Genomic DNA, 24,586 nt, shown 5'->3' with positions numbered 1-24,586 from the left:
TGAAGCAGTCCGTGCCCACATACAGCAAGACCCAGACAACATTCAGGCTTGAGCTAATAAGTGGCAAGTAACATTTGCATCACACAAGTGCCAGGCAATGACCATCTCCAACAAGAGTTAATCAAACCATCTCCCTTGATGTTCAACGGCATTACCATTGGCAGATCCCCACCATCAACAGCCTGCAGGTTGCCATTGACCAGAAACTTAACTGGACCAGTCATATAACTACCGTGGATAGAAGAGCAAGTCAGAGGCTAGGAATCCTGCATCCTATGTTAGCAATCTGTTGAGATTGTAATTGTGCTGAAGTTTTTACTTTATGAGTAACTCACCTCCTGAATCTCCAAAGCCTGTCAACCATCTACAAGGCACAAGTCAGGAGTGTGATGGAATACTCTCCACTTGCCTGGATGGGTGCAGCTCCAACAACACTCAAGAAGCTCAACACCATCCAGAACGAAGCAGCCTGCTTGATCAGGACCCTATCCACCGCCTTAAACATTCAATATCTCCACCACAGGTGCACAGACAGCAGTGTGCACCATATACAGAATACACTGCAGCAACTTGCCAAGGTTACTTCGATGGCGCTTTCCAAACCCATGACCTCTTATCATCTAGAACAATAAGGGCAGCAGGCATTTGGGAACACCACCACCTGCAAGTTCCCCTCCAAGTCCACACTATCCTGATTTGGAAATATATCGCCATTCCTTCATCATTGCTGGGTCAAAATCCTGAAACTCCCTCTCTAACAGCACTGTGGTTCTAGACTCCCCAACCAGGGGAAACATCTTACCTGCATCTATCCTGTCTAACCCTTGAAGTATTTTGTAGGTTTCAATGAGATCACCTACATGTGGCACAGTGGTTAGCACCGCAGCCTCACAGCTCCAGCGACCTGGGTTCGGTTCTGGGTACTGTCTGTGCGGAGTTTGCAAGTTCTCCCTGTGACCGTGTGAGTTTCCTTTGGGTGCTCTGGTTTCCTCCCACATGCCACAGACTTGTGGGTTGATAGGTAAATTGTCCATTGTCAAAATTGCTCGTAGTGTACGTAGGTGGTAGGAGAATTGAGGGAAGATGGGGATGTGAGAGGGAAAATGGGATTAATGTAGGATTAGTATAAGTGGGTGATTAATGGTCAGCACAAACTCGGTGGGCTGAAGGGCCTGTTTTGGTGCTGTATCTCTCTATGACCTTTCATTCTTTGAAACTCTAGAGAATACAGGCCCAGTTTCCCCAATCTCTCTTCATAGGACAATCCCACCATCCTGGGAACAAATCTGGTGAACCTTCGTTGCACTCCCTCTATGGCAATAATATCCTTCCTAAGCTAAGGGGACCAAAACTGCACACAGTACTCCAGGTGTGGTCTATCCAAGGTTCTATACAACTGAAGCAAGACTTCGCTACTCCAATTCTCAAATCCTCTTGCGATAAAGGCTTACACACCATTAGCTTTCCTAACTGCTTGCTACATCTGCATGTTAGCTTTCAGGACTTATTGACGAGGACACCTAGGTCCCTTTGTACATTTACACTTTCTAATCTCTTACCATTTAAGAAATACTCTGCACATCTGTTCCTCCTACCAAAGTGGATAATCTCACATTTTTCCACATTATATTCCATCTGCCATGTTCTTGCCCATTCACTAAGTGTCCAAATCCCCTTGAAGCCGCTTTGCATCTTCCTCACAACACACATTCCCACTTAGTTTTGTATTATCTGCGAACTTGGAAATATTACATTTGGTCCCCACATCCAAATCATTGATATATATTGTGAACAGCTGGGGCCCACATATGGATCCATGTGGTTCCCCACTATTCACAGCCTGCCAACGCGAGAATTCCCATTTATTCCTACTCTCTGTTTTCTGCCTGTTAACCAATCCTTAACCCGTGCCAGTTAATTACCTTCTATCCCATGTTGTTTTAATTTTGCTAACCAACCTCTTGTGGGAGACTTCATCAAAAGCATTCTGAAAATCCAACTATACTATGTCCACCGACTCGCCTTTATCAATTTTGTTAGTTACATCCTCAAAAATCTCCAACAGATTTGTCAAACATAATTTCCCATTCATAAATCCATGTTGACTATGCCCAATCAGATCATTATTATCCAAGTGTCCATTTATCACATCCTTTAGAATAGATTCTAGCATTTTCCCTACTACTGATGTAAGGCTAACAGGTCTGTAGTTCCCTGTTTTCTCTCTTTCTCCCTTCTTAAATAGTGGGGTGACATTTGCTACTTTCCAATCTGTAGGAACCGCTCCAGACTCTATAATATTTTGGAAGGTGATCACCAATGCATCCACTATCTCCATAGCTACCTCTTTCAACACTCTGGGATGTAGAATATCAGGTCCAGGGGACTTATCAACCTTCAGCCCATTAATTTCTCCAATACAATCTTCTTACTAATAATACTAATTTCCTTCAATTCTTCTTTCTCACTAGTCGCTTGGATCTCTAATTCTGGGAGATTTTTTGTATCTTGCTCATATTCCATGAGCGAATATAAAAAAAAATTACAAAGTGTGTGCCTATATGATTCCTTGTCTGTGCTGAGTTAGCATTGGGTGGCTGAGGTAGCAGACAGGGCATTGCAATTGACTACAGTGCCTATAGATTAGCGAAAAATCAAGAGACTTTTTTTGTTATGGTTACTGTCATCCTGTGTGTGTGTGTGTGGCCGGAGGTGGGAGGCCATGAATGAGGATGGGATTGAACTTGAATCTGATGCCTTTCATGCTTGAAGAGTTTGCTGTCTTGGCTCACACATGAATAGCAACGGTAGGGTTGCCGTCATAGTGGCCATGAGGGGAAGAGGGGAGATGAGTGAAGTGCAATTATTTAATTTGTAACAGCCAGCTACAAAATGTAAAAAAAAAACAGGGGTGGAAGGTTATCAGGGGTAGGTGGAAATGTAGAGTGATCAGTTCAAGCCATGAACCTATTGAATGGTGAAGCAGGCTTGAAGGGCCGAGTGGCCTACTCCTGCTCCTAATTCGTATGTTCGTATAAAAGTAAGTAATACTACATTTTTAACAGTTAAATTTTATCTATTGATTTTATGGCATGAATTTTCATATTGAACACTGGATTTCGAAAGCTTTCGGTGCATCCATTCTCCCATTACAAGTTAAATCTAACTGTAAAATTATAAAATAATGCATGAAGCATAGATATGCAAGACATTTTCTTAATAATTGTATGATCTGAATATATGAAATAGCTCTGACCATGTTATCTTTTGTGAATATTTGGATTATATTCTAAAATATAATTGCAAGTATTTCTTTTATCCTAATCTGATAATCCTATATGAGGACATGGTCATTTCCTGTAAATGTTTTCTGTGTGGACTTCAGCACAAGGATGATTGCTTGAAGAACGAATTTCTGAGTTCATCACATGGTTTCTGAGGCCCATCGGCAATTCTGTTTCATGCTTTGCAGCTACATAATCTTATTGTTCTCATTGCCAACACAATGAATAATTAATAGTAAAATTCTTCAAACGGTTCACTCTTGAAATAGTTTATGAATCACATCTGCTGGAAGAGATGGCTTCTCATTTTATGTAGATGCTTTGGAGAGGGTGCAGAGGAGGTTCACCAGGATGTTGCCTGGTATGGAGGGCGCTAGCTATGAAGAGAGGTTGAGTGGATTAGGATTATTTTCATTCGAAAGACGGAGGTTGAGGGGGGACCTGATTGAGGTGTACAAAATCATGAGAGGTATAGACAGGGTGGATAGCAAGAAGCTTTTTCCCAAAGTGGGGGATTCAATTACTAGGGGTCACGAGTTCAAAGTGAGAGGGGAAAAGTTTAGGGGGGATATGCGTGGAAAGTTCTTTACGCAGAGGGTGGTGGGTGCCTGGAACGCGTTGCCAGCGGAGGTGGTAGACGCGGGCACGATAGCGTCTTTTAAGATGTATCTAGACAGATACATGAATGGGCAGGAAGCAAAGAGATACAGACCCTTAGAAAATAGGCGACAGGTTTAGATAGAGGATCTGGATCGGCGCAGGCTTGGAGGGCCGAAGGGCCTGTTCCTGTGCTGTAATTTTCTTTGTTCTTTGTTCTTTAATGTATTGTTACACTCTTAAAGGGATACTGTCTTCATGAAAAGGTGCTCGGCACATATGTTGTTGAGAAAGAGACAGAACTATCCACCATTTTATTCAGCAATGTATTTCAAAGCAACTTACTTCCCGGTGACTTTTAAATTATCCTGTGGGATAATCAGAGATATTGGCCGGAATTTTACTTTTGTCGGAGGGGAGCCGTCCACCGACTGATAAGTAGGTGGCGATCCCATTTCCGCCTGGCCTTGGGATCTGGATCGCATTTTAAGGTCCCCAGTCCCTTAATTGGTCTGAGGCAAGACTTCCACCTCATTAAGGCAGGAAGTCCCGCCTAATGGAGCTGCCGGCCAATCAGCGGGCCGGCAGCTCTTAGTCCCAGCAGCGCCACCGGGAGTGGTGGCCACTGCTGGGACTGCAACCCAGCTTCAAGAAGAAGAGAAAAGATGGTTCCTAGAAAAGGTAAGTTTTTGAGCCCTCACCGGGGTGATTGGTCAGGCCCCAGTGATGCAAAGAGGGTCGAATGGGGATGGGGGGTGTGTTGGGGGTGGTTGGGGTATCGGGGGCGGCCCTCCATCGGGCACAGGGTGCCTAATCATGAGGTCGTCCCTCCCCAGGGCGTCAGAAAACCGCCCGCTTTTGTCAGCCGGCTTTTCTCAAGCCTGAGCCACCCATCCGGCCAAGGGTAAAACCCCTGTAGCGGTGGGCAGAGACCCTTCAGTGGTCGTTAACTGGCCACTTAAGGGCCTTGATTGGTCTGGAGTGGGTGGGCTGGTTTTCACTGCCCCGCGAAAAATTGGATAAGAGGCAGGAGCGGATAGGGAAGGGTCCCCTGAGCTTCCCACTCCATTTTACACCATCCACCACCACCACCTCCCCCCGCCCGCCACCAACCTGATGTTTGGGGGGGTGGTCATAAAATTCCGGCCTTTGGAAAGAATTTTAACCCTCAAGATGGGTGGGAGCAGGGGCGAGGAGAAAGGAATGGGTTAAAAAAAGACAACTGAAACCTGACCCCATTTTAACAGAGGTGAGTTCAGGGGCAGGCAACTAACATGCTTATCAGAGACAGGACCTGAATTTAAATATTGTAATGAGGCTGCCAGCCTCACATTTTACCTTCAGTTTATGTTTTATGCTGGTCGGCCACCCCTTTTCCCTGATGTCAAACCTCCTCCCCTGATGTCCGCATCTATTCTGAGGGAAGACTCCCACTTCAGAATGTCTTAACCCCTCCCCACTGTCCGGTGACTGATTGTCATCTCAATGGCAGACTCTGTCCCCATGTCACATCTCTGGCTGCCACCTATAGCCACAGAGCTGTCTGCTCCACAGCCAGCTAACCTCTCAATCTGACTGGCTGGAGCTGGGAAACAGAGCGGGAAAAATTCATCAGGTCCTGACATTAAATTCCCACCTCGGATTTAATTTATTTATTTCAAATGTGTTAATATCTCCATTAAAGTAGCAAAAGCAGGAATTTCAGATGAAAGCACTAAGTATCTGCACACTACTAACCCACCGTATAATTTCAAGGCAAATTATACCTTTTGGTGAATACTTCTCATGAAGATGATGCTGTCACCAAACTTTGATCCCTGATAATGTGCTGATGAGCTCATCACAGCCAGAGCAGCAGTGAGAGCATTATGTTTCAGGGTCAGCATCCCATAATACAGAAGGGAAAATCCTCTGACCCTTAGTAGAAAATGTGTGGTTGTTGGTGCGGGACTGTATTAAATTTGGTGTCAGTGGTCAATACTCTACCAACATTCACATTTCAAATTCACACATGAAGAATGACCGCTTGGGATGGGTGAACAGGAGAGGCAATATAATCAGGACTTATTATCTTATTCAACCTGCATAAAAAATTATTAATGTAGTGAGAAGCTGCTCAGTATTTCTCCATATGATGTCAAACCCAAGTGGTGTCAGATAGTCCGACACTTACACTGCAGTATCACACAGAATAGAATCATAGAAAGTTTAAGGCACAGGAAGAGGCCACTTGGCCCATCGAGTCAGTGCCGGCTGAAAAACGATCCACCAATTCTAATCCCACCTTCCAGCATTAGGTCCGTAGCCCTGCAGATTACAGCATTTGAGGTACATATCCAGAACCCTTTTAAATGAGTTGAGGGTCTCTGCCTCAACCACCCTTTCAGGCAGTGCAGTCTGGGTGAACAAGTTTTTCCTCATCTCCCCTCTAATTTTTCTACCAATCACTTTAAATCTATGCCCCCTTCGTCACTGACCTCTCTGCTAAAGTGAATAGACCCTTCACCTCCACTCTATCCAGGCCCCTCAAAATTTTGTACATTTCAATCAGATCTCCCCCGCCCCCGCCCCCGCCCCCACAGCCTATCTAATCTTTCCTCGTAGCTGCATTTTTCCAATCCTGGCAACGTCCTCGTAAATCTCCTCTGTACCCTGTCTAGTGCAATTACATCCTTTCTGTAATGAGATGACCAGAACTGCACATAGTACTCAAGTTGTGGCCAAACCAATGAGTTATACAGTTCCAGCATAACTTCCCTGCTCTTGTATTCTATACCTCGGCTAATAAAGCATCATTAGCAAACTTTTCTTTGGCTCACATGCAGCATTCTATCATTTGTAACTGGATCATTGCTCGTAATGAAAGGATTAAATGCCATTATTTCTAGTCACAAGTTTTGTGAGCAAAACATGAAGCTTGGCACAAGCATCATCTCTTAAGTTTGCATTTTCCATTAAACAAAGTTCAGAGGAACATTTTACTTCTTGGGTAACCTACTGAAGAAGCATTCTCATTTTGCAGCTTTTGTGATCTTCTTGGTAGATTGTAGTAACATATTTACTTAATAAACTTGTGATTAGGCACAAGACCTCTGTTAACCTTTAGCTTGGCATTCATGTGTAAGAATCACATTGCCCCCGGTTAAAAGTTTGGAACATTCCAACCTTCAAAATTCCCCACTGCCTCATTGATGGCACTATCCATATTTTGTTTTCTAAGGAAATTATTCCTTTGTCCATTTTCATTCAAATTATCAGAACTACAGATAGTTTGCTGAAACAATAATAGGGATTCTTCGCATTAAAAAAAAGTAATTTGAGATCCCACAATGCAGAAGAGACATGAGTCAAGCAGATATTTCTCCCATTGTAAACTTTTAAATATTTCAGCATCTGGGTGTTTCAATGTATTTTTTTGAACCTTTTCGTTAATTTAAATGATTATAGAAAACAAACTAGAATGCTAAACGGTGAATGACACTCTCTGACACCCTACTCCATGACTAGTGTCCTGACTATTGAGATCCCAGATATAAAAACAAGAAATGCTGGAACCACTCAGCGGGTCTGGCAGCATCTGTGAAAAGAGAAGCAGAGTTAACGTTTCGGGTCACTGACCCGAAACGTTAACTCTGCTTCTCTTTTCACAGATGCTGCCAGACCCGCTGAGTGGTTCCAGCATTTCTTGTTTTTATTTCAGATTTCCAGCATCCGCAGTATTTTGCTTTTATTGAGATCCCAGGTTTCTTGCCCACTGTCCAGTGGCTGGAAAACTCCCCTTCGCTTTGACCGTAAGGAATGACATATGATTTAAAAAAAGTAGCCCTTTCCTCCGGCCCACAAGGGTGTCTCAGGACTGCGATTTTTAAAAAAGATCTAATGATTCTTACATTCAATGAATTAAAAGGGAAGGTTTCAGGGCGAGTGAAGGCGGTGATGAGATTTGAGTGAACGCACATGATCCTCATCCCGTGATCCCAGGAGTGAAGTGGTTCAAAATCTCTCTCTCTCTCTCGCTGCTAGTCTTCAGCTATGGCTTCTCCCCGTTTAGAAACGTTTTGTTGTCCCACTCGGGATGCAGCTACCGATTTTGTGCTGGGTTTCCAGTCTGTCTTCTTTAACGCCATCTGTATCGTTAGCGCCAGTCTGAGTCTCATTGGTACTCTCGTCCAGGTCTTACCAAAGAGACTTGGCTACTGCAGATTCAGCCAGGATCCGCTGCATAATCCTTCAGCATCCTCTAGGATCCTGCTCATTATCAGTATCTGTGATATTCTAGGCTGCATAGGTAGGTGACACAACACTTTTTAATTGTTGAATGAAGTATTATATTTATATTATTGCCTAATGACCACAGTAGTGTATTCCGAGTTGTATGAATGTATTGCTGCGCATTTCGTAATGTTCAGGCAGTGAGTTATGTAAAATGCCTTCAACAATTGGGGTCGGGTTGTACAAAAAACAAAATGCTGCAGCTGCTGGAAATCTGGAATAAAATAAATGCTGCAAAGACTCGGCAGGCCAGATGGTATCTTATGGAGAGTATGGGGTAGATTTTAACTTGGAGAGGGGGATGTGCAGGGTGGAAGGAAATTTCTCTTCCCCCCCCCCCCCCCCCCTCTTCATCAGCTTTCCCCCCCCCCCTCTTCATCAGCTTTCCCCCCCCCCCTCTTCATCAGCTTTCCCCCCCCCCCTCTTCATCAGCTTTCCCCCCCCCCCTCTTCATCAGCTTTCCCCCCCCCCCTCTTCATCAGCTTTCCCCCCCCCCCTCTTCATCAGCTTTCCCCCCCCCCCCTCTTCATCAGCTTTCCCCCCCCCCTCTTCATCAGCTTTCCCCCCCCCCTCTTCATCAGCTTTCCCCCCCCCCCTCTTCATCAGCTTTCCCCCCCCCCCTCTTCATCAGCTTTCCCCCCCCCCCTCTTCATCAGCTTTCCCCCCCCCCCTCTTCATCAGCTTTCCCCCCCCCCCCTCTTCATCAGCTTTCCCCCCCCCCCTCTTCATCAGCTTTCCCCCCCCCCTCTTCATCAGCTTTCCCCCCCCCCTCTTCATCAGCTTTCCCCCCCCCCTCTTCATCAGCTTTCCCCCCCCCCTCTTCATCAGCTTTCCCCCCCCCCTCTTCATCAGCTTCCCCCCCCCCTCTTCATCAGCTTTCCCCCCCCCTCTTCATCAGCTTTCCCCCCCCCTCTTCATCAGCTTTCCCCCCCCCCTCTTCATCAGCTTTCCCCCCCCCCTCTTCATCAGCTTTCCCCCCCCCCTCTTCATCAGCTTTCCCCCCCCCCCCTCTTCATCAGCTTTCCCCCCCCCCCTCTTCATCAGCTTTCCCCCCCCCCCTCTTCATCAGCTTTCCCCCCCCCCCTCTTCATCAGCTTTCCCCCCCCCCCTCTTCATCAGCTTTCCCCCCCCCCCTCTTCATCAGCTTTCCCCCCCCCCCTCTTCATCAGCTTTCCCCCCCCCCCTCTTCATCAGCTTTCCCCCCCCCCCTCTTCATCAGCTTTCCCCCCCCCTCTTCATCAGCTTCACCCCTCCACCCCTCCCCGCCTGATGTCAGTTGTCAACCCTCTAGGATTGGTCTTGAGTCTCCAGAATTAAAAAAATATCTCCAGGACACTGCTGTGAGCAATCCAGGGGAAAAAGTTATAGCATGAATAAAATTAATTTTTTTCACTTTCTTTGACAACTTTGTTTATTATTTATAGAACTATTAGAGATGGGGGTAGGGAAAGAAAAAGGCTGTTTGACTGATGGTCAAGAATCATCCAATTGAATAATTGACTCTTTTTACTTCCTAATGGGTGTGAAAAGATGATGCATCATGAGGATTGATATTTTGGATGACCAATGGTGAGAGCCAAAGGGCAGAGTAGTGAGCCAAGTGTTGTGATGTAACTCCTGGAGTATATTCAACCAGAGTTGGAAGCCATAGTCAGGAATGCAGCACAAACCATCATTATTAGTGAAAGTAAATGTGGGCCCAGTAGAGGTAGGTGAAATTATAATAGGGTATAAGAAAATAAGAGACATTAAACTATTACTTTGTATCTGTCTTCACGTAGAAGACACAAAAAGCATTCTGGAAATAATTGGGAATCAAGGATTGAGCGAGAATGAGGAGCTGAAGAATGGACTTAGGAGAGCTAGAAGGGGACATGAAAAAATCTTGGCGGGTAGGATTAGGGAAAATCCCAAGGCGTTCTACGCTTATGTGAGGAACAAGAGGATGGCCAGAGTGAGGGTAGGGCCGATCAGGGATAGTGGAGGGAACTTGTGCCTGGAGTCGGAGGAGGTAGGAGAGGTCCTAAATGAATACTTTGCTTCAGTATTCACTAGTGAGAGGGACCTGGTCGTTTGTGAGGACAGCGTGAAACAGGCTGATATGCTCGAATAGGTTGATGTTAAGAGGGAGGATGTGCTGGAAATTTTGAAAGACATGAGGACAGATAAGTCCCCGGGGCCAGACGGGATATACCCAAGGATATTACGGGAAGCGAGGGAAGAGATTGCCGCGCCTTTAGCGATGATCTTTGCGTCCTCACTGTCCACTGGAGTAGTACCAGATGATTGGAGGGTGGCAAATGTTATTCCCTTGTTCAAGAAAGGGAATAGGGATAACCCTGGGAATTATAGACCAGTCAGTCTTACGTCGGTAGTGGGCAAATTATTGGAGAGGATTCTGAGAGACAGGATTTATGATTATTTGGAAAAGCATGGTTTGATTAGAGACAGTCAGCATGGCTTTGTGAGGGGCAGGTCATACCTCACAAGCCTTATTGAATTCTTTGAAGATGTGACAAAACACGTTGATGAAGGAAGAGCAGTGGATGTGGTGTATATGGATTTTAGCAAGGCGTTTGATAAGGTTCCCCATGGTAGGCTCATTCAGAAAGTAAGGAGGCATGGGATACAGGGAAATTTGGCTGTCTGGATACAGAATTGGCTGGCCCATAGAAGAAGAGGGTGGTAGTAGATGGAAAGTATTCAGCCTGGAGCTCGGTGACCAGTGGTGTTCCGCAGGGATCTGTTCTGGGACCTCTGCTCTTTGTGATTTTTATAAATGACTTGGATGAGGAAGTGGAAGGCTGGGTTAGCAAGTTTGCCGATGACACAAAGGTTGCTGGAGTTGTGGATAGTGTGGAAGGCTGTTGTAGGTTGCAACGGGACATTGACAGGATGCAGAGATGGGCTGAGAAGTGGCAGATGGAGTTCAACCTGGAAAAGTGTGAAGTGATTCATTTTGGAAGGTCGAATTTTAATGCAGAATACAGGCTTAAAGACAGGATTCTTGGTAGTGTGGAGGAACAGAGGGATCTTGGGGTCCATGTCCATAGATCCCTCAAAGTTGCCACCCAAGTTGATAGGGTTGTTAAGAAGGCATATGGTATGTTGGCTTTCATTAACAGGGGGATTGAGTTTAAGAGCCGCGAGGTTATGCTGCAGCTCTATAAAGCCCTGGTTAGACCACACTTGGAATATTGTGTTCAGTTCTGGTCGCCTCATTATAGGAAGGATGTGGAAGCTTCAGAGAGGGTGCAGAGGAGATTTACCAGGATGCTGCCTGGACTGGAGGGCATGTCTTACGAAGAAAGGTTGAGGGAGCTAGGGCTTTTCTCATTGGAGTGAAGAAGGATGAGAGGTGACTTGATAGAGGGGTACAAGATGATGAGAGGCATAGATAGAGTGGATAGCCAGAGACCTTTTCCCAGGGTGGAAAGGGCTATCACCAGGGGGCATAATTTTAAGGTGATTGGAGGAAGGTTTCAGGGAGATGTCAGAGGTAGGTTCTTTACACAGAGAGTGGTGGGTGTGTGGAATGCACTGCCGGCGGTGGTAGTAGAAGCAGATACATTAGGGACATTTAAGCGACTCTTGGATAGGTACATGGATGATAGTAGTATGAAGGGTATGTAGGTAGTTTGATCCTAGAGTAGGTTAAAGGTTCGGCACAACATCGTGGGCCGAAGGGCCTGTGCTGTACTGTTCTATGTTCTATGTTCTATCAGTATAAGTAAAGAAATAGTCCCATTAATTTCTCCAGTACTAAGTATTGATAAATCCCCTGGACCTGATGTCCTCATGTCCTGTACCCTGGGTTTTTAAAAGCTGTAGCTGCAGAGATAGTGGAAGCTTTGGTTTTGATCTTCCAGAACAATTCCCAGGGACTAGAAGGTAGCAAACATAACCCTGCTATTCAAGAAAGGAGGAAGAGAGAGAACTGGGAACTATAGGCCAGTTAGCCTAACATCAGTAGTAGACAAATGCTAGAATCTATTATTCGGGACATGGTAACAGGGCACTTAGAAAATGTGATTAAGCAGAGCCAACATGGATTTATGAAAAGGAAAGCTTGTTTAACAAATCTGTATTTTTTGAGAGTAACTAGTAGATGGATAAGGGGGAACAAGTGGATGTCGTGTATTTGGATTTTCAAAAAGCACTTGATAAGGTGCCACAAAAATAAGGTTATTACACAAAATTAGGACTCGTGGGATTCAAGGTAATATATTAGCATGGACTGAAGGTTAGTTAATGGACAGAAACAGAGAGTAGGAATAAATGGGACATTTTTGGGTTGGCACACTAATTAGGGTTTATGTTTGGCAATGCAAGAAGTACGTGTGAAACAGCACAAGTTACAAGTGCTTTCAATTTAAATTTTTTTTAATATCAAGACTTTAAATGAAATCTACTTCAAAATAATTTCTCATTGGCGATAATTTGATTTATTTAGATGAGTTGCCATCAAAGGCTGTTGATTAAAATGCAGCAAAGAGCCTTTTCTGCATGTACAACACAATGCATAACTCTGCATATTGGTTTATAATTCAATATTGCTATATTATGAAAAATAAGTACAAACTATACACGGCGAAGACTATTTTCAACTGTGCACAAGATAAATGAAAGTTTTAAGAAAAACCTTGTGCTATTAAGTAAGATTGGCTAAGTTGCAAAGAGTTCAGGGAAGAAAATAGATGTTGGCCAATAAATATATATACACTTGTTAATATAGGAATTATAACTGTTCTTTCTTGATGCACTGGAATTAGCACTTACTGTAGTTCTTTAGATACCCCCGTTTCTGTGCACACTGAGTACAGGAATGAAAACGGCTTCTTGGATGAGTGTAAATAAAGCTGATGTTCTTCTTTCATTCTATTGACTCTAATGGAAGGAAACTGATGGTGAACATAAAACAAAGGACAGTAAAAGACCAGTTGGTCCATCAAGCCATCCTATACTATCATGCTGCAACACCTGCACCTCACCAAGCAGCCATGCAATCTTCTGGGCGAGGTAGGGGCGAAAAAAAAGAGCAATTTAAATAAATAAATAAATAAAATCCCTAGACCAATTTAACGGTGGAAAAAAACTCTGGGAAATATCTCTTTCAGCCCTGAAAGTGATCAAGATATCCCCAGTACTTTATATTTGTGGAAGGGTTGGCTCCAATCAGGAGCTCATAGAATCATTACCGCACCACACAAGGAGGCCATTCGGTCTGTTGAGTCCATGCTGGCCCTCTGCAAGAACAATTTAATTAGTCCCACTCCCCTACCCTTTCCCCGTAACCCTGTATTTCTTTTTCTCTTCAGGTGCTTGTTCATTTCCCTATTGAAAGTCACATATCAATTTGCCTTCACCTCCCTCTCGGGCAGTCCATTCCAGATCCTAATCATTTGCTATGTATTTTAAAAAAATCTTTTCCTCATGTTGCCTTTTGGTTCTTTTGCCAATCACCTTAAATCTGTGGCTTCTGATTTTCGACCTTTCTGCCGATGGGAACAATTTCTTTCTTTCTTTCTTCTCTGTCTAAACCCCTCATGATGTTGAACATCTCTATCAAATCTCTTCTCGGCCTTCTCTTTAAAAAGAACAATCCCAGTCTCTCCAATCTATCCATGTAACTGAAGTCCCTTATCCTCAGAACCATTGTCGTAAATTTTTTCTGCACCCTCTTTAAAGCCCTCACATCCTTCTTAAAGTGTGTGGCTCAGAATTGGGCACAGTATGCCAGCTGAGGCCAAAAAAAGGGATAAGGAATAAAGGTAATGAAGAAGGAGGAGGATTGTCTGGAGCATAAACACTGGTGTGAGCCTGTTGAGCCAACTGGCCTTTTCTATCCTATAACTACAATATAAACAGATGATCGCAAGCTCAGTTCCTGCTCTGTGCTGAGACAGCTCCGTGTTCTACAATTGTCACTGTCTAACCTTTGACCTCAGCACGCCTGGTCTCTGGAGAAAGCAGAAATCAGCTGGTCTTCATTCTTCAGTTAATTTTTAAAACTGCATGCAGGACAGATTAATGCTCAAGTGTTTTGCATTGAATCTCTCATCTGCTCTTTAAAATCCCCATTGCCTATGAACCTCCTAGCCATACCCTGTGTTTCTCCATGAGATATTTTCCCTTCTTTCTACCCTCAGTCTCTGCGCTGAGCATTCTAACTACTTTTATCCAGCAAATTCACACACTTTAAGAACCAGCAGTGTTCTTTGGGTAAAGATCTTTCTGTGAAAAGAAATGCCTCCTGAGATCTTACTTAGTTCTTTATATGGTTTGCACTCAAGTTGTCCCCAGCCTTCCCAACCTGTCTAACTATAGTTCTGTTTGGATTCTTTCACACTGTTCAGAGGTGATGTTGCATTGATAACAGGTTTTTTTATTTGATATAAGTAAGACTTAATACATTACAGTATTTGAGAGCAGCAGTTTAAAAGGAATTGAGAATTACATTACTCCATTGATCTTTGGGTAGGACTTTGACTCCTGTTCCACGGACTTTCTGCAATGTTTTTGCGCTCTCAACATCTACACTGATCAGCCCAAACGTCCACGTAGGGGAATTTATCCAATCATGTTTTTTCCCATGCACCCTTTCCCAACGTACCCAGCCAATCATATTGACGATTCATGTATGTCCAGGCACAGATGATGCCTAGGCACTTCTTATCGCTTTTCAGTCTCATCACAAGCTTCTATTGTCTCTGGGTTAATGGATCATCCTGCAGACCTTGAAACTAATGGCTTGACTGACTGACTGACTGTTTTAAAGCTTTACATTGTCCTTTTTTACTTATTTAATTAGAGGAATGAATGTAGCCACTCTACTCGAATCTCCTAGCCCTCCCAACCTATACAACTCAAATAGTCCATCCACGTGGACCAAATCTTATCCTTTTATTTTTCTCTTAAAGGATGATTTTTACACAACAATTTGTTATAGTCTGGAATTCACTGCCTGAATGGATGGTGAAAGTAGATCCATAGTAACCTTTGTCATGAAAATGTGCTAGGTTGAATGATTTTGTTTTTTTCATCTACTGGCTTGAAACTTGAATATTAAACTGGTGACACCGATCATTGCTCACTGTGCTTAATTACTTAAGCCTGAGGATGGTGCTAGTGGGTAGAGAAGTTTCTGGAAAGGACAGACCGAGATCCCCTCGAAGGAAATCAGCTGCATTGCTGCCTCCTGGAGAACCGCCAAATCACCGTCCACATCCTCGAACCGGAAGCCTCTGGACCACTAAAGGAAAGTTGCACAACCACCAAATTCAGTCTGAAGCTAGCCCAGTCACCAACTTCCACAGACTGTATACCTCTTTTATTTCTCTGGACTCTAATTTGACCAATCTATCCTTACCCACTGTAACGATTTGTGTGTGTGTTTAAGTTGGAGCATATTTTATTTTACTTATCAGTTTAAGTACAATAAAGCTAGCCCCTTTCTTTGTTAAACTTAAGGAAACAGCATCTAAACAGTTAAACACTCATTGAATTGGCAAGTATATCCACTGCAAAAAGAAATAAACCTGTTGCGGTCAAACAAAGAGAGGGAAAAGAGTGGAGTCCTATGACCCCTCCTCACCTGATTGTAACACTTTCAAAAGGGAATTGGATATATAGTTGAATGGAAAAGTTTGCAGCCCTCTGCAGAAAGAGCAGGGGGGTGGGGCTAACTGGATAACACTTTCAAAGAGTTGAAACAATGGGTTAAATGGCCTCCTGTGCTGTATAATTCTAATCTCCTTAAACTCTACATTTTTCGAGAAATAAAGCCCTAGCTCTCTGAGCCTATCATGGCCCTTTTAAGCTAGCAATGAATGTAATGATCCCTCTCTGAACCTTTTCCAGAGGCCCCACATTATCCATTGTGTGATGGGGACCAAAATCAAACAGAGTATTCTAAATGAGGCCTCACCGAGATTTACAGAAGGGCAGTGCAGACTTTTAGTTTTGTATTTAATCATCCTGGCAAAACATGCTTTTGCAATAGCTTTGTGGTACTGATTGTGAACTTTCAAACAAACATTGGGTTATTCTGAAATTAAAGAATTTTTAAAAATCAATGTCTACAATGTCAATCAGGCTACTTACATGATGTTTGAGTACATTTAACTGAAGCTAAAATAGTAGGAAAACAAAAGTAAGATCTAAAGTATTCTACCTATTGTAATGATGTTTATCTACTTGATCTTCACTTGGCTCGATATTTATTGCACAGTCACATTTATACTGGTGCTGTTTTAGTTCAGATTCCAGGAAACGAACATTTTGTGAACAGACTCCCAGTCACTTATAGCTTGACAAGAAAAAAAACTGGGTCCGCGAGTTTGATGTTTGGGATAAGGAAGCCGGTTTTAGTTGCGTAAATGGAGAGAGGTGGTTAATAGATACCCATCTTCTAGAATGCAAACTGAAGCTGAGGCAGTGTTAAAGCAGCATCACTTAATTTTATTCATTCATGGGATCTGGGTGTTACTAGCTAGGCCAGCATTTATTGCCCATCCCTGATTGCCCTTGAGAAGGTGGTGCTGAGCCGCTGCCTTGAACTGCTGCAGTCCTTGGGGTGTATTTACACCAACAGTGTTGTTAGGAAGGGAGTTCCAGGATTTTGACCCAGCAACAGTGAAGGCAATATAGTTCCAAGTCAGGATGGTGTATGGCTTGGAGGGAAACTTGTAGGTGGTGATCCCATGTATCTGCTGCCCTTGTCCTTCTAGGTGGTGGAGGTCGTGGGTTTGGAAGGTGCCGTTGAAGGAGCCTTGATGCATTGCTGCAGTGCAATTTCTAGATGGTACACACTGCTGCCACTGTGCTTTGGTGGTGAAAAGAGTGAATGTTGAAGGTGGCAGATGGGGTGCCAATCAAGAGGGCTGCTTTGTGCTGGATGGTGTCGAGCTTCTTGAGTGTCGGAGCTGCACCCATCTAGGCAAGTGGAGAGTGTTCCATCACACTCCTGGTTTGTGCCTTGTAGATGGTGGACAGGCAATGGGGAGACAGGAGATGAGTTACTTGTTGCAGAATTCCCAGTCAGAGACTTGCTTTTGTTGCCACAGTATTTATGTGGCTGCTCCAGTTCAGTTTCTGGTCAATGGTAACCCCCAGGCTGTTGCTAGTGGGATATTCAGTGATGGTAATGCCATTGAACATCAATGGGAGGTGGTTAGATTCTCTCCTCTTTGAGATGGTCATTGCCCGGCACTTGTGTGGCGCGAATGTTACCTGCTGCTTATCAGTCCAAGCCTGTATACAGAATACTGCAGGCTGTGCATTTATGAGCCCTGACTGTAGAATGGACTCAAATTAGTTTCTATCTAATTACTATAAGTGGATAATTTTATTGGGATGTGGGCGTCACAGGCAAGGCCAGCATTTATTGACTATCTCTAATCACATTCTTGAATACAACTGAGTGGCTTGCTCGGCCACTTCAGGGGGCAGTTAAAGGCCAACAGCATTGGTGTGGGTCCGGAGTCGCACATGGGACAGACTAGGTAAGGACTGCAGATTTCTTTCCTTAACAGACATTGGTGAATCAGATGAATTTTTACACCATCCTGACAGCATTGTTATACAATCATGTTTGTTGTTCCTGGTGCCCAGCACTGTTCATAAATAAATGACAGAATTACATTACATCACATCACCCTGTCAACAATCCAGTAGCTTCATGGTCATCATTACTGATACTAGCATTTTATTCCACATTAATTAACTGAATTAAATTCCCAGTTGTGTGGTGGGATTTGAACTCCTGTCTCTGTCCAGTGACATAAGCACTATGCTACCATACCTACTGAGCTTCTAGGATCAGACATACATAATAATCCCAGGACACTAATTCTAGTCTGTATTGTACAGTATTGTTGCATCCATGGACTGGTAGTATCTCTTGGGTAATAAAGACAGTTAGTGAGAAGAGCAATAAATTCAGACAAGTACAGCAAGTAGTGATGTTCTACATTTAAAAATAAGGTTCAGTTTCAGGGCGGAGTAGATGGTGTTTTGCTGTATATGAGTTATTATGTGAGACTCTGCTGCATGCACAGGAGTTAGGAGGCACCAGATTAACACATGATCTCCTGGGCACTACTGCCAGCAAACTGGTATGGAAATTGGGAGTAGAGTTTGCGAGTGTTGCACATGTGATGTGCCTACTTCCTGGTTCTTGGAATGTGGGAAGCATGGCAGCTTCTGGTGCCAAAAATTTCCCACTTCCCGGCGGCGGGTGCAGAAAATGGCGGTAATCCCCCACGGGCCCTGCGATTCTGCAGGTGGCCACTTTACATATTCACATGGCGGGGGTGGCATTGACAACACAGTTCACGGCATCACTGATGCGAAAGCAGGCGGTGGTGCCATTTTTAAAAGTTCAACAAAGTACAGAGTTCACCCCTTTCCCCCTTCCCTAATATACAAAGTGCAGAGTTCACCCCTTCACAACAGGCATTATGGTCGGCATGGACGCGGTGGGCCGAAGGGCCTGTTTCTATGCTGTATGACTCTATGACAACCTTTGTGGTGCCAGCTTTCCCTGGACGGGAAAGTGAAGGCACGTGAGTCGGCTGCTCGTCGCGTTGATGATCGGGAACTGAAGGTAAGATCGCTGCAGTTTATATTTTAATTCATGCAAATATTTAAATATACTAAGTCGGGGCCCATCACAAAGCAGTGGAGGAGCTGCCACGGAACTTTCCCACCACTGGGAAGATTGGGCCCATCAATCCCGGCGTCGAGTTCCCTGGCGCTCACTGGCGCTCTGATTTTCCACTCCCGCCCCCCCCCCCCCCCACCAGCCACAGAAGTCAGATGGTCTCATGAAAAGCACTGTGGTGCTACAATGATCTGGATTTCTTTATTTTTCTTCCTCATCCTTTTCTGGTGTGAAGTAAAAGTGGAAATAATTTCCTTGGGAGAAATATAGAAAATGCTGGAAATACTCTGCAGGCCAGGCAGCACCTTTTGGAGGGAGAAAGAGCACCAGCGTTTCAGGTCAATGACCTTGCATCAGAACTGGAAAAGGTTAAAGATGTAACGGTTTTAAAGCCAGTACAGAGGCAGGGAAAAGGGGTGTTGAGTAGGTAAGAACAAAAGGGAAAGTCTCTGATAGGGTGGAAGGCAGGAGTGATTAAATGACAAAAGGGAGTGGTAAGGGAACATCCAAACAAACAAAAGGTGGATCGAGAGGAGCTGTACATGGCAACAGCAGAATCCTAACCAGCACCTGCTGTCAGGGAAAAAATGGGAGCAGTGGTTCTGACTTGAAATTGTTGAACTCTGTGTTGAGTACGGGAGGTGTTCACTCTGTTTCTCTCTCCACAGATGCTGCCTGACCGGCTGAGTACTTCCAGCATCTTTGTTATTTGTCAGATTTCCAGCATTTTCCATATTTTGCATTTGTTTAGTGTCCATAACACTAAGGAAGTCATTATCCATTGTTCGCTGTGGGACCATCTTCATAATGCAGACTTCAGCGATTTGAGAAAAAAAGACTTGCATTTCTTCAGTGCCTGTCACAACTCGGGATGACCTAAAGCGCTTCAGTCAATGACGTGTAATCGCTGTCATAATGTAGGAAATGCAAGCAAATAAAGCAACCAGAGAATCTGTTTTAGGTGTTGGTTGAGGTATACATGTTAGCCAGGACACAGGAAGAACTCCCCTGCTATTCAGAATAGTATTGTGTGATCTTTTGTGGCACCTGAGCAGGCAGACAGGGCCTCAGTTTTAAGTACCTCTAACAGTGCAACACTCCTTCAGTACTGCACTGAAGTGCCAGCCTGAATTTGTGCTCAAGTCCCTGGAACAGAAGTGGAAGCCACAACCTTCTTACACATAGTCATTATGGCACAGAAAGAGGCCAGTCGTCCCATCAAGTCCATGCCATGCTCTGTAGAGCAATCCATTCAACCCCACTCCCCTGCTCCATCCCTGTAGCCCTGCAAATGCCTATGCAACTTCCTTTTGAAATCATTCTTCATCTCTGTCAGGTCATTACCACTCGCTGTGTTTTTTTTAAAAAAGTTCTTTCTTGCATTTCCCCCTGCATCTCTTGTCCAGAATCTTAAATCTGTGTCCCCTAGTCCTTGTACCATCAACTAATCTTTCTCTGTCTTATCTAAACTTGTCATAATCTTGTACACCTCTATCAAATCTCCCCTCAATCTCCTTTTGCTCCAAAGAGAACAGTTCTAGCTTCTCCAACTTAATCTTGTAGTCACAGTTGCAATACACTTCAAAAAGTACTTTATTGGCTGTAAAGTGCTTTGAGATGTGTGGTGGTCGTGAAAGGTGCTTTATAAATGCAAACCTCTTTTTCTTTTTGTCGCTAAAATCTCTCATCTCTCATCCCTGAAACATTTTGGTAAATCTCCTGTGCACCCTCTCAAGGAGCCTCACGTGCTTCCTAAAGTATGGTCACCAGAAATGGTTGCAGAGCTCTAGTTGTGGTCTAACCAGAGCTTTATACAGGTTTAGCATAACTTCCCTGCTTTTGTACCCAATACCTCCATTTATGAAGCTGAAGATCCCATATACTTTGCAAACTACTCTCAATATGTCCTGCCACCTTCAACGATTGATGCACATGAATCCCCAGGTCCTTCTGTCCCTGTACATTCTTTTGGAACTGTGCCATTTAGTCTATATTCCATCTTCCAATCCCTTCTATCAGAATGCATCACATCATGCTTGTCAGTATTAAATTCCATCTGCCACATGTCTGCCCATTCAGTTAGCCTATCAATGTCCTGTTGCAGTCGATTGGTATCTTACTTGCTGTTTGCCACACATCCTCCAAGTTTGGTGTCATTGGCAAAGTTTGAAATTTTACTCTATTCCAATATCCAAGCCATTTATATCTATCAAAAAAGCAGTGGTCCTAGCAGTGACCCTTGAGGAACACCACTGTCTACCATTAAGAAGCATAACCTCAAAGGTAATGATCGCTGGATTATTACCTGAGCCATGTGCAAATTGGCAGAGAGCAAATAAGATTAGAGAAATGAATACATGCCTCAAAGACTGGTGTGGTAAAAGTGGGTTCTGGTTCATGGGGCACTGGCACCTGTACTGGGGAAAGTGTGGGCTGTACCGTTGGGACAGTCTTCACCTGAACCATGCTGGGACTGGTGTTCGAGCAAGTTGCATAGCAGGGGAAGTAGAGAGGGTTTTAAACTAAATGGTGGGAGCAAGGGATCAAATTTGGGAAGATGTGGTAAATCAAAGAGTAGAGACAAGGCAAGAGAGAAAGGTATTAATATGGGAAATGATAAACGGCCTGTGACAGGAAGGGACAGCGAGTACAAATCTAAGAGCAAATCACATAAGGCTAGAGGTTACAAAAATAATAAAAGGACAAAACTAAAGGCTCTGTATCTGAATGCACATAGCATTCGAAACAAAACAGCTGAACTGATAGCACATATAGAAATAAATAAGTACGATCTGATAGCCATTACAGAAACATGGCTGTGGGATGACATAGATTGAGACCTGAATATTGAAGGGTACATGAAATTTAGGAAGGACAGGAAGCTAGGAAAAGGTGGAGGGGTGGTTCTGCTAATTGATGGTATTAGTGCAATAGAGAGGAATGACCTAAGTTCAGGAAACCAGGATGTAGAAATAGTTTGGGTCATGTTGAGAAATGATAAAGGCAAGAAATCACTTGTGGGAGTGTTGTAACAGGCCCCTAACAGTAAGCACGTTGGAGGATGGGGAGTAAAGGAAGAAATAATGGGAGCTTGTCAGAAAGGTATGGTGATAATCATGGGGGATCTTAATCTACATATAGACTGGAAAATCAGATGGGCACAGGTAGCCTAAATGAAGAGCTCATGGAATGTTTTCAGGATAGTTTATTAGAACAACACGTGGTTATGACCGAGGTGGGAGGAATGGACTGTCTTTTCGAGTTCCACTTCTCTACAGGTCACAACATATCTTTAAATATTTACCCAGTTACCGATACGGTCAATCATAGACTCTACTCTTTATCCCAGAATAAAATATACCAACCAGGTTTCTGTAATGAACAACAAAATTATCAGTTTATTATAAAAGAAGACTTAGCCTCCCTCTCCCTCTCACGCGCACACGCACACACCCCGGTTAACCAAAAGAGAATTTTTTCTTTAGAGGTCTGTTACAAAAAAAAGACAAAAAAGAATACTTTGGCCAAGATCTTGCTAATTCTTGAAGAAAAAAAAGAGAAGATATGGAAAGCTGTCAGTTGTCCCTTTTTTGGTTTGGCGTCCCAAGTACACATAGATGGTAGTCAGGGATCTTTTGAGAACAGTTTTTTTTTTCTGGCAATGTTGAACATCAGTTTGGCAGGTTTTCCGGGCATTGGGTTTCTGGCAGACCTTGCAGGAGAGTTGCAGTATCAATTTCTCTATTTCTTACACTTGCTTCAAAGAGCTTTTCAAAGAGATGGAAATGCTGTTCGGCTTTTCAAAGAGATGGAAAAAGGTTGAGCTGGGGTTTTGTCCTTGACAGGTTGATTCTTAAACTCCTTTCAGAACACTGTCTAAACACCAACTGACTATCCAAAGCGAAACCAAAAACAACATCTCAAGAGTCAAGCCTCCTGACCCCTATAAATCTTGGCCTGCCACTTCTTTGTAAACATTTTCTCCAAGTCCAAAAGTCCCTGCTAGGGTATTTATCTGATGACAGGTGACTTCCAGTAAGGGTTGTTTACAAACCAAGTTTTCTCAGTATCCTTTCAATGACCCCAGTGAAAAAAACATCCATGGAATCCTTTTCAGTTTTCCCAAATAAAACAATGTCCATAATTCTAAAATACATGAGTCCTCAAAAAAAAAAAAAAACTTAAAATATAGAAATACCATCATAACAAGGTTCTGGAGCCAACCAGAGCGCAACTGTACTAGACCTGGTAATGTGCAACGAGATAGGATTAATTAATGACCTCATAGTGAAGGTGCCCCTAGGCAGCAACAATCATAATCTGGTTGAATTTTACATTCAGATTGAGGGAGAGAAGAGTGGGCCTAAGACTAGTATTTTAAACATAAATAAAGGCAATTATGAGGGCATGAAAGCAGAGCTAGCTGAAGTGAACTGACAAAGTAGGTTAAGGGATAGGTCAATAGAGATACAGTGGCGGGCATTTAAGGGGATATTTCAGAATACACAGAATTGATGCATTCCAATTAGAAAGAAATCTTCCAAGGGAAGGACCCTTTATCCATGGTTAACTAAAAAAAGTTGACGATAGTACCAAAATGAAAGAAAAAGCGTATAATTGCTCAAAGGCGGGAGGCAGGTCAGAAGATTGAACAGAATATAAAAAGCAGCAAAGAATGACTAAAAGATTAAAAAGGAGGGAAAAATTAGAGTATGGGAGAAAGCTGGTGAGAAATATAAAGACAGTAAGAGTTTCTATAAATATTTTTTGAAAAAAGTTAGTGAGCGTTGGTGCTATAAAAAATGAGTCTGGGGAATTAACAAGGGGATGGCAGATGAATTGAGCACCTATTTTAGTATCGGTCTTCACGAGAGGATACAAGTAACATCCCAAAAATAGCTGTAAATCAGGAACTGAAAGGGAGGGAAGAACCTAAGAAAATTACAGTCACTAGGGAAGCGGTACAGAACAAATTGTTGGAGCTGTGGGTTGACAAGTCCCCAGATCTTGATGGACTTCATTCTAGGGTGTTAAAAGAAGTGGCTAGTGAGATAGTTGATGCATTGATTTTAATTTTCCAAAATTTCCTAGATTTGGGAAGATTCCATTAGATTGGAAAATAGCGAACATAACTCCTTTTATTCAAAAAGGGAAGGAGACAGAAAGCAGAAAACTACAGAGCAGTTAGCTTAACATCTATCTTAGGGAAAATGTTAGAAGCTATTATTAAAGATGTTATAACAGGGCAATTAGAAAAATTCAAGGTAATCAGGCAGAGTCAACATGGTTGTGTGAAAGGGAAATCATGCCTAACCAATTTATTAGAGTTCTTTGAAGAAGTAATGTGCTGTGGATAAAGGGGAACCGGTCGATGTACTGTACTTGGATTTCCAGAAGGCATTTGATAAGGTGCCACATCAAAGGTTATTGCAGAAAATAAAAGCTCATGGAGTAGGGGGTAACATTGGCATGGTAGAAGATTGGCTAGCTAACAGGAAAGAAAGCATAGGCATAAATGGGTCATTTTCTGGTTGGCAAGATGTAACGAGTGGTGTGCCGCAGGGATCAGTGCTGGGGCCTCAACTTTTTACAATTTATATAAATGACTTGGATGAAGGGATTGAAGGTGTGGTCACTAAATTTGCTGATGATGCAAAGATGGTAGGAAAGTAAGTTGTGAAGAAGACATGAGGCTACAAAGGGATATAGATAGGTTAAGTGAGTGGGCAAAGATCTGGCAAATGGAGTATAATGTGGGAATATGTCAAAT

At 43.4% G+C, this 24,586-nt stretch overlaps 1 protein-coding gene across 1 annotated transcript in view; it reads left to right on the top strand.

Annotated features, from left to right (window-relative positions):
• Positions 1-7,913: 7,913 nt before the first annotated feature.
• Positions 7,914-24,586, top strand: part of gpr143 (G protein-coupled receptor 143) — an 82,042-nt gene continuing 65,369 nt past the window's right edge. The window contains exon 1 of the mRNA XM_068033406.1: positions 7,914-8,169. Within this exon, the coding sequence (XP_067889507.1) occupies positions 7,914-8,169 (256 nt within the window). The remainder of the gene's footprint in view (positions 8,170-24,586) is intronic.

The sequence above is a fragment of the Heterodontus francisci genome, chromosome 6 (genome assembly GCF_036365525.1).
Source record: "Heterodontus francisci isolate sHetFra1 chromosome 6, sHetFra1.hap1, whole genome shotgun sequence".
Lineage (NCBI taxonomy): Eukaryota > Metazoa > Chordata > Chondrichthyes > Heterodontiformes > Heterodontidae > Heterodontus > Heterodontus francisci.
Note: the sequence above shows the minus strand (reverse complement) of the source record. Positions and strands in the feature narration are given on the sequence as shown.